At 37.8% G+C, this 10451-nt stretch overlaps 1 protein-coding gene across 1 annotated transcript; it reads left to right on the top strand.

Moving 5' to 3' along the window:
* Positions 1-4637: 4637 nt before the first annotated feature.
* Positions 4638-10154, top strand: pick1 (protein interacting with prkca 1). Its single transcript, XM_052551199.1, has 13 exons — positions 4638-4805; positions 4970-5076; positions 5377-5488; positions 5864-5992; positions 6510-6576; positions 6691-6780; positions 6976-7029; positions 7113-7175; positions 7405-7538; positions 8383-8475; positions 8578-8628; positions 9023-9167; positions 9251-10154. Exons 2-13 carry the CDS (start codon positions 5036-5038, stop codon positions 9496-9498), a joined length of 1227 nt encoding a protein of 408 aa, XP_052407159.1. The 5' UTR covers positions 4638-4805; positions 4970-5035; the 3' UTR covers positions 9499-10154.
* The last annotated feature ends 297 nt before the right edge of the window (positions 10155-10451 follow it).

The raw sequence follows: 10451 nt of genomic DNA on the forward strand, positions 1-10451 counted from the left end.
GTCAGTATTGCATGCAATAATGTCTCTAGAAAGATTTGACATGTATGTTTTGGGTCATTATTGAGTTGCAGAATATTTACTATGAGTATAAAAAATTTATGTTTGAGAAAGTATGCTACAAAATCCACAGTGTTAAATTAATGCTGCTTAGTGTCTCATGGGTCCACTCTAGGCAAAGAAAGGCAAGGCAAGTTTCTTTTACATTGCATATACAAAATGTATTACATAAAATGTAAGAAAATTATAATAATAATAAAAATACATTTTAAATTTAGATTTAAAAAACTTTAAGATGTTTAAAGTGAGTTTAGAAAATGGTTATTAGGGGTTGAACGACTACAGATTTTTTTAAGTCAACTTTTATGTGATGAAAGTCGAGTCGAAGTCGACTAGTCGCTGATGACATCATTAATGAACAAATAAGTCTGGAGCTGGGAAAACCCCTTGAGCACAGCCATGGCATATGACACAGAGCTGTGTACAGATAAAGTAGCACAGTACAGATTACATTCATATGAAGTAGTAGTGACGCTGTGGATTTTGTTATCAACAAATATATGCTTGAACTTTATAGTTTCTAAGCTATTTTGTTGAGAAATCACAGAACAGTGTTGACAGTACATCTCTTAGCTGAATGATTCTGCGCGCGAGCGATCTGCGCGTGACACAAGTGTGTGTGTGTGCAGCAACTGTTCTAGATTAGAACAGCAATTAAGATAACGTTACCTGTACAATAAGCTGTTTAGAATGTGCGTTCTCCGGTTCAATTTCAAGCATACTGTAATATAATCACACGTCTAGTGGACCTTTCGCAGTATACATTTATTTGTCCTTTTATCTGTTTGGAAACTGGTACTATTGTCTAAATGTGGAAGTCCTTCAAAGATTTATTATACTGTTGCGCCCTCTATTGGACTGGCGACGAGTCGACGTCAAGCTTCAAATGAAATTAAATTTATGCATTTAGCACTTGCTTTTATCCAAAGCGACTTACAGTGCATTCATTACCTATCATCAGTGTTGGGGCTAGTTACTCAAAAAAGTAATATATTACATATTACATATTACTCTCAAAAATAGTAATGCCTTACTTTACTTTATTACTCCCTGGAGAAAGTAACTAGTTATATTACTAGTTATATTACTAGTTACATCTTTTTTTCTTAATTACTCTATAATTGCCTGAGATGCATCAGATGGAGGGAGAACATACAAAGGAGGAGTGTTCTTTAGGGTCTTTATCAGTGGCGGCTCCTGCCAATTCTCTCAGGGGGGCAAATGTTTGCTCTATTAATGAGGATAGGTCACCCATTCAATTGATAAATTAACGGGTAGTTAAAGATGTAAAGGGAACCGAACTACTGTAGTATTAATTAAAAATAAACTGACATTAGGAATCAATCTCTTGCACTCCTTATTTTTCTATATCCGTGTTAACACTATTCAGCAGCATATGAAGACTAACACCAGGATGTGGTTTTTCCAAAAAATACTTTTTACTTTTCGATTTCAGTTTAATAAGAAATAATTGAAGTCACATAAATCACTGTTTACACAACTCACTTATATTACTGCTCGTCAGTACACCTGTTCTCTAATCAGCGGTTAATTCCATCAGGTGCGTGATTTCACATAGAGCAGCTGTTACTACACAGAGCCGTTATTAACTGAGAAAATGCGCAAATCCACGTTCATTTTCAGCGTTTATTGGCACGGTTGTATGAACATATGGTTCACGCACCTGATGGAATAAACCGCTTTAGAGAACCGGCTTTACTGAGATGCGCATTAACGAGCGGCCGATCGTGATCGGAGCACTCCTACAAAATAATTACTGAATCTCCACCCGTCGAAACTAGCTTTCTGTTGCTGGGAACCTTCCTCTGAAAAAGAGCTAGCCGTTGTTGACGCTTCCATTTTTCCCAATCTGTCTGAGCGTGCCGCTCTGCTGCCGGCTGTCGACCAATCAGTGATGGTAAATGATACCTCGTGCCAAACCCAGACCAATCACTGTTCCATTCACGCCCTCCTTCCCTTCCCTTCTGTTCTCTGTGTTGTGTGCCTTGTGTGTGATGAAGGTGCTACTGGCAAATGTAACGCAAGTAACTAGCTTGTGAAAACTGTAATAATATTACCATTTTCAGACGAGTAATGCCTTACACTACTAGTTACTGAAAAAAGTAATATTATTACAGTAACGCGTTACTTTGTAACGCGTTACACCCAACACTGCCTATCATGTGTTCCCGGGGAATCGAACTGTGTGTACGGTATACTATCTATGTCCAGAAAGGTAAGAAAAACATCATCAAAGTAGTCCATGTGACATCAGAGGGTCAGTTAGAAATTTTTGAAGCATCGAAAATACATTTTGGTCCAAAAATAGCAAAAACTACGACTCAGCATTGTCTTCTCTTCTGTGTCTGTTGTGAGAGAGTTCAAAACAAAGCAGTTTGTGATATCCGGTTTGCAGACGAATCATTTGATGTAACCGGATCTTCTTGAACCAGTTCACCAAATCGAACTGAATCATTTTAAACGGTTCACGTCTCCAATACGCATTAATCCACAAATGACTTAGGCTTTTAACTTTTTTAATGTGGCTGACACTTGCTCTGAGTTCAAACAAACCAATATCCCGGAGTAATTCATGTACTCAAACAGTACACTGACTGAACTGCTGTGAAGAGAGAACTGAAGATGAACACAGAGTTACACTTAGTTCTGTCATCATTCACCTCGTGCATTCGCTGTCCGCGAGCCCTCTTGATGACGAAAATTACATAATGCGGATGGAATGCAGATGCCAATGATCAAATTATACTTTGGCCTTTATCAGTGGCGCACGAGATGCGATGACAATAATAAAGTGTCATTGCATTATAAGTTTGTTGTTAACATATACAGTTGAAGCAACTAGATGCAGCAGTGCTGAGATGTTCAATCTAAATATTGCGGCAAAAAAGAGAGAGTGGAGAAGATCTTGTTTACATCAAAACTGAAACCAAGCCATTCACACAGAACGCTTGTTTCACGAATTTCTAGAGAGGGACATCTTCTATTATCATTGCACTCGTGTCTCGTACAATAGAGCCGCATGTTTAGAAGCCCATGTAAAATAAAGGTGGGTTCAGTTTTTTTTTAAAACATATCTTGAGACTTTATGGTGGGTTTTTCCCATCCTACTGCATCTCATGTTTAAATGAAAATGTACTCTGTGTGATTCACTCCTTTGAATTAAACTATGCATGCACACATGGTGCTGTTTTTTTTTTATATAGTTATTTAAGCTACTTGATTGTAATTGGTTTATAAAAATTATTTTAAATATTATGCACTTTTTTCACAATTTTTTTCGCTCTTTCAATAGGAAAATATCTCACCTTTAATAGTCAATCATATTTACAGTACAAAACTTGTCAGTCAACTATGAGGGCGAAAAAACAAAACAGAAACAAAATAATCGTTCATTAATCGTAATCGAGGTGAAAAGTTCAATTAATCAAGGTTTTTATTTTAGGCCATAATCGTCCAGCCCTAGCATACAGTCTGAATCATAACCCACTAAAGGAGCTAGTTAATTGATGTGTGTTTCTCACCTTACTTCACTGGAGCTATAATGATCTTGAATCTCTGAAAATATTAGCCTCACGATTTACTATTGGGGGCTCTGGCAGCTAGCTATCCTAAAGGGCTAAGCTAACGTTACGTATTTAGATGGGAGAGCATGAGAGGAGATAATAATTAAGTTTTCTTGTCACTGAGTTTAAGATGTTAAGCTAGTTACCTTAACCAGTACACAACCTGTTCCTCGATGATACAACCTTGATGTATCATGTAAAAAATATATATATCTTGAGTGATACTACTCATATCCCATCAAACCTTTAAGATTAAGTTGATTTCTTTCTCTTTCATACGCATAACATTCTAGAAGTTTCTGGATCCCCACATTTATCACATCTGCCATTTCCATGCTTCCCTATTTTGTGTAAATTGAAATTTAAAGCTGAATGTCCAATCCTCATTCTTGTTATGATATCATCTTTCTTCCTACTCCCACGTCTTATTCTATGCAGGTATTACTATTATGATTGTGTAAATGGTGATCAGCAACCAGATAATGTGGAAGTTACTGCCTTTTGGCTTGGTGTGACGTCTCACGTTTTGCAGACAATGCAAAGGCAGAGGAGTACAGTACCCTGATAGCACACGTACCTCTCAGAGATGTCTATATGATGTCTGGATTTACATCTGCAAGATGGATTGTTTAGAGATTTTGTTCATCTGCAATACATCTATAGGACGTTTCATTCTAGATGTTAAATAGACTATGTGTTTAAGATGTTTATGATTCAGAATGAATGTAAAAGTGACATCTGAAAGACGTCTGTCAGATGTTTGTAGACAGCAGCTTTCCAGATAAAGAGATCTTTAGCAGACATCTTGCAATTTCTATTGCTAATTTCTCACTTTTTGATGGTTTCATTACTTTCATATAACTGTTAAATTTCCAGTGTACTATAACTAATCTGGCTGGAGAAGTACTTTAAAGTTTTATTTTTCTCAAAAGAGAGTCTCTCTGTCGGTCTCTTCACACTCCAGTCCAGCAGGAGGCGGAAACGCGCTTTTTACGTAGATTATCCTGTCACAGAAAAAAGAAGAAAAACATCCTGCAGACTGGTGTTCAGATGCAGCGGCTTAATGTTTATCGAATTATCTTCATAACACAACACTAAAAGATTATTTTAATATGTTGACTTGTTAAGATCATCTTTACCTGTCTGCTATTGGTCAACAGATCGGTAAGAGACACACCTGCGTTATTCATCCGCCTAACACCTGTCAGAATAATAATAACAATAACGAGAATAATAATAACGAGCAGCTTTAAAAGCGAATATGTCTCAGAGTATGATGTTGGTACAGATCATTTAAAGCTGTTTTCATTAATGCTGCTGTATTTCAGTAATCGAGTTCATCATCTGAATGAGTTTGATCGTCAGATCCACATTAAACACGATCAGAGCTGATAATGTTCACAGACATGGATTATGAGCTCGAGGAGGACAAACTGTGAGTAGCACGAGCACCATCCATCATTCTTAATATTTTATTTGTTTACATGATGTCACATCCGGTAAGGTTTTTGTATAGCGGGGAGAAAATTGACAGTCACAATTATAAATGTCTAAATAGAATTGCATGTTATATAACAGTGTGTAAATGTAATAGAAGTTAATTGAATCTGACAGAAATAATGCAGAGCAAGCAATCATTTCAAGAACAACATTGAGGGATGATTGTGTGATGAGATGAGTGTTGTGTGTCTTCACTGACAGTCGTGTGTGTGTGTGTGTGTGTGTGTGTGTCCAGTGGGATTCCCACAGTTCCCGGGACAGTGACTCTGAAGAAGGACGCACAGAACCTGATTGGGATCAGTATTGGGGGCGGAGCTCAGTTCTGTCCCTGTCTCTACATCGTACAGGTCAAACACTCACTCCTTCATCATCATCATCATCATCATCATCCTGTCAATCACTGTGTCACATTCAATGATGAACGAGTCTTGTAGAAGCTGTAGGATCTTCTTGTGTTTATGAAGCCAGAAGTGTGTGATTTTTATTTGTGTGGTTGATATTGTTACATTCGTTTAGAGTCATTCCAGTAGAACAGGTCCTGAAGAATTGTGAGTGTTGAAAATGTTCTTACACAGAATTCACACACAAATTAAGTGAATGATACCCAGCATCCAGTTTCAAAGTCGAAGTGCTCCAGAAAGTCTTCAGTCTATCATGAAATACTCTTTCTATTTCTCTTTTTATTAACTGAAGCTCATCTGAGGTGATTTCTGTCTGTTTAGGTGTTTGATAACACCCCGGCCGCTCAGGACGGGGCTCTGGCTGCCGGCGATGAGATCACAGGAGTCAACGGCAAACCGGTGAAAGGAAGGACTAAAGTAGAGGTGGCCAAGATGATCCAGGCCGTGCAGGTACAACACCTGAAACATCAACTGAAGACACACGGTTTGATTCCTGGAGCAGTTTTCACTGGTTTAGAGTTTTGTTAATGTTTCTGATGTCTTACTGTCTTTATAGTCACACTGAGCAGATTAGAGCTGGATGAGAGAATAGTTTATATTAGCAGACGATTATAACAACAGTCACACAGCTCTGCTCTTATCTGTCATGAATTTAAGTGATTATTGACAGTGTTACATCTTTAAATAAACACTCAATATCAGTTCAGTCATTCTATCTGTGGAAATTTCTCCAGGTTTAGTTGAAACTATTATAATTTGTACATTTTGATCGACTTAAAAAGTGACATTATCTGTATATCAGCTTGACTCTAAAATAATATTGTGACCGATATATCAACAAAGTCAATGATATCTTGTCTCCGATGCACCAGTGTGATAAAGACTGTTTTTGTAACGATCACATGATCTAGACTGGTAGGTGTTTTGAAGGGTTTGTTTTAAGGATGAATGTGTTTGTGATCTGCAGGGTGAAGTGGTGATCCAGTATAACAAACTGCAGGCCGACCCGAAGCAGGGCAAATCTCTGGACATCGGTAACAACCACCAGACTGTGCTAGCTTCGTGTGTTTGAAGGGATGTGTTTCTCTCTGATGAAGTAGCTCATGTGTGTGTGTGTGTGTGTGTGTGTGTGTGTGTGTGTGTGTCAGTGCTGAAGAAGGTGAAGCACCGTCTGGTGGAGAACATGAGTTCAGGAACCGCAGACGCTCTGGGACTCAGCAGAGCCATTCTGTGCAACGGTCAGATCATCTCCACTGTTAGATCACTAATGCTATACCACACTCGATCAGACAACTACAGCACTCAGAAATACAGCACTAGGAGTTATTTCTTCACCTTGCACTAATGAGAACAAGTTCTGTTGCATGGCAGTATCTCTGCTTGATGTGTGGATGTAATGTGTGTGTGTGTGTGTGTGCGTGTGTGTGTTGTAGACGGTCTGGTGAAGAGGCTGGAGGAGCTGGAGAAAACTGCTGAACTTTATAAAGGTGATTCATTCGTTCTGTTACTGCATTAAACCAGTGACTGAGAGAGTTTACTCTGGACATAATCAGTGTGTGTGTGTGTTTAGGACTGATGGAGCACACCAAGAGACTGTTAAGAGCTTTCTATGAGCTCTCGCAGACTCACAGAGGTACCGTAGATTTATTTTTTACTCATCATATGATTCCTTATAAAGAGTTTCTCCTGCTGGAAGTTCAGTTTATTGACAATAAACCTGGTTTGTTTTCCATCCTCTTTGAGATGAGATTACACACACACTAACAACATCAGGCCGTGCAGTAGAAGTACTGCTAACTCTGACCGACAACACTCCATTCAACCATCAGAGGAGTGATATAATGTCTGTCCTTCTCTCTCAGCGTTTGGCGACGTGTTCTCCGTCATCGGTGTCCGTGAGCCGCAGGCCGCTGCCAGCGAAGCCTTCGTGAAGTTTGCTGAAGCTCATCGAAACATGGAGAAGTTCGGCATCCAGCTGCTGAAGACCATCAAACCTGTAAGAGAGCAGATCGGATCGAGTTTGTGTTCGTACGATGAGTCTAGAGTAACTGTGACATGCAGAAATAAAGTATATGATGTAGTGCTGTCAAACTATTAATTGTGATTAAACACATCCAAAATAAGTGTTTTTGTTGATATGTGTGTGTGAACTGTGTATATTTATTATGTATATATAAATACACACATGTTTTTGTTATAGATTAAACGTATTTATTTATAATATAAATTATATTATTAAAAATGTATGCATGTAAATATTTTCAAAATAATATACACTGTATGTGTTTGTATATATATATATATATATGTATATATATAAATATATATATATACATATATAATATACACAGACAGTAAACACACACACATATATTATGTAAACAAAGTTTTATTTTAAAAGCGGTTTAGGGATTAAAAGTGATTCATCATTTGACAGCACTACTATGATGTGAAACAACTAAAAGTAACGTAAATCAAACATAACAATAAGCTAAAAAATAAAAATAAATAACAAAAAATGTTATGTTTAACTGTTTGTGATCATTAACTGTTGTCAGAGAGCCACAGACATACAAATTTGTTTTTAAATTATATACTTAACTTAAGATATGAACTTAAAATATCAGGGGCACTTAATTATTTAATCTCAAACTGGGGTTTGTCTGATGAGACGTCTATAAAGCCCTGATCTATACAGTGTTTGGTATGTAGAATGTAGAGTCAATGAAACATGCTTAGAAAACATCATCTATGCTGGAGAACAGCTGAAAACAGTGTGAAACCTCATTTAATGAGACAGATGTAATAAATAATATTTATTCTGTCTGTTTGTCTGTCAGATGCTGCATGATCTGAACACGTATCTGCACAAAGCGATTCCTGACACCAAACTCACCATCCGCAAATACCTGGACGTCAAGTTTGAGTACCTGGTACGAGAACAGCCCGATGATTCACTCATCCTTGAATTCTGGATTGAGATTACATTAACAGAGGGGATGTTGATTAATGTGTGGGTTTGTGTGTTTATTCAGTCGTACTGTCTAAAGGTGAAGGAGATGGATGATGAAGAGTACAGCTGTATCGTAAGTTCACTCAGTCTCTCCGCTCATCATTCACTCATTAACTAACAATAGTCCAAATCAGCTCCCGATCATTTGACTCAATACACTGTTACTGATTAAACCTGCTCAACCTGTTTACTGATCGTAATGAGTGCTTTAGAGGTGGAGGATCTATTGCAGTGTTGAACTTTGACCCTGATACAATTGTCTTTTTACTGTTTAATACTGTAAATCATGTGCTGATGATTTCAGAAAGCATGCGGAGTATTGGATAAAAGTTCAAATTCTGTGTCCCTTCTATACATAAATGCATATTGTATAATATTGCATATAACATGTTAAATGTGTGTTGTTGTATACTAACTGAAACCAGGTTTTGTACATGCTTATTTAACCCTCTGTGTTTGTATTTCAGGCGTTAGGAGAGCCGCTGTACCGTGTCAGCACCGGTAACTATGAATACCGCTTGATCCTGCGCTGTCGACAGGAGGCTCGTGCTCGATTCGCCAAGATGCGCAAAGACGTTCTGGAGAAAATCGAGCTCCTGGACCAGAAACATGGTTTGTTCAGTTGAGAAGACATGCATCAGAAGCATCACATTATCAGTTTTACCGCAGTTTAACCCTTTCCCTCCTCCCTTCAGTCCAGGACATCGTGTTCCAGCTGCAGCGCTTCGTCTCTGGGATGTCCCACTACTACGACGACTGCTACGCCGTGCTGAAGGAGGCCGACGTGTTCCCCATCGAGGTGGATCTGTCCCGAACCATGATCAACTACAGCGGACAGAGCCTCTCGTACGAGGACGAGGACGAGGAAGAGACGAGCAGAGGAGACGAAGACCACGCTCTACAGACTGAGAACGGAGCCGAGAAACTCGTCGACGACCAGTGAGTGAATTATCAGATGAAGTAATCAATCAATCAATCTGTGAAGGGAAAGTAAAGGATCTCAATGTGACAGGAAGCTCTACTGATGAGAGATTATCTTCAGTCTAAAATGACTGATACATAATATGAATAAAAGCATTATATATGATATTTAATAAAAAAGTTATATATTTATAAACTACACTTTCAAATCACTGGTCAGACAGAAACAGAATCACTGGTTGCCATGTTACATACTTCAGAATAGAATGTTAGGTTTGGTTACTATGGTGACAGAATTGGAACTTTTCATCAGACATTCTTTGTTTGGAGTCTTTGAACTCTGATTCAGAACATTTCAGATGAACGACCTGAAGCTGAGTTGTCTGTGGCTTTTCTCTTTTTTCTGCCTTTGAAACACTTGATGAATGTCTTTAAGCACCAATGATCTGAACATTTCACTGTTTTTTATTTTATTTTTATTTTTTTAATGTGCTTTGGGTGTTGGGGTTATTTAATTTAACTCAGCTGTGTAACTGTGGTTTATGTAACATTACGTCCTAGAAAGATTAAATGTCTTGAAGGTTAGAAAAATGCTTGTGAATCCTTCTGTGTGTGAGTAAAAATGTAAATCAAACTTGTTTTATGGGCTTTCTCATTAAACATCTTGAGTTTCAGGAATATTTGTGGTGTTTTCCATCTCTCAGGACCGACTTCTGCCATTTTATCTGGATTAACCTATTTAAAGTGTCTATGTCAGAGGTTTAACAACTCTGGGTTTGAAAATGCACTCATTTCTTAAATTTGACTTTCTAATTAGTGTTTAATGACTTAACTTATGAACATTATTGGTTATATTATTATTGGGTTAAAATACAATTAAGTTAACCCCTCATGAGCCAAACGAGCGGAACGTTTCTTTGTTATCATTATTATCAGGCTTTGATTTGTTTTAAATGTGTATTCGAATATTAAACT

The sequence above is a fragment of the Carassius gibelio genome, chromosome B3 (genome assembly GCF_023724105.1).
Source record: "Carassius gibelio isolate Cgi1373 ecotype wild population from Czech Republic chromosome B3, carGib1.2-hapl.c, whole genome shotgun sequence".
Classification (NCBI taxonomy): domain Eukaryota; kingdom Metazoa; phylum Chordata; class Actinopteri; order Cypriniformes; family Cyprinidae; genus Carassius; species Carassius gibelio.

Bases quoted from the DNA above. Each gene is read 5' to 3' on its own strand.
- pick1 (XM_052551199.1), top strand. From the start codon at position 5,036: ATGTTCACAGACATGGATTATGAGCTCGAGGAGGACAAACT. The intron at 6,781-6,975 runs GTCAGATCATCT...TGTGTGTTGTAG, and splicing joins CAGAGCCATTCTGTGCAACG to ACGGTCTGGTGAAGAGGCTG. The intron at 7,176-7,404 runs GTACCGTAGATT...CTTCTCTCTCAG, and splicing joins GCTCTCGCAGACTCACAGAG to CGTTTGGCGACGTGTTCTCC.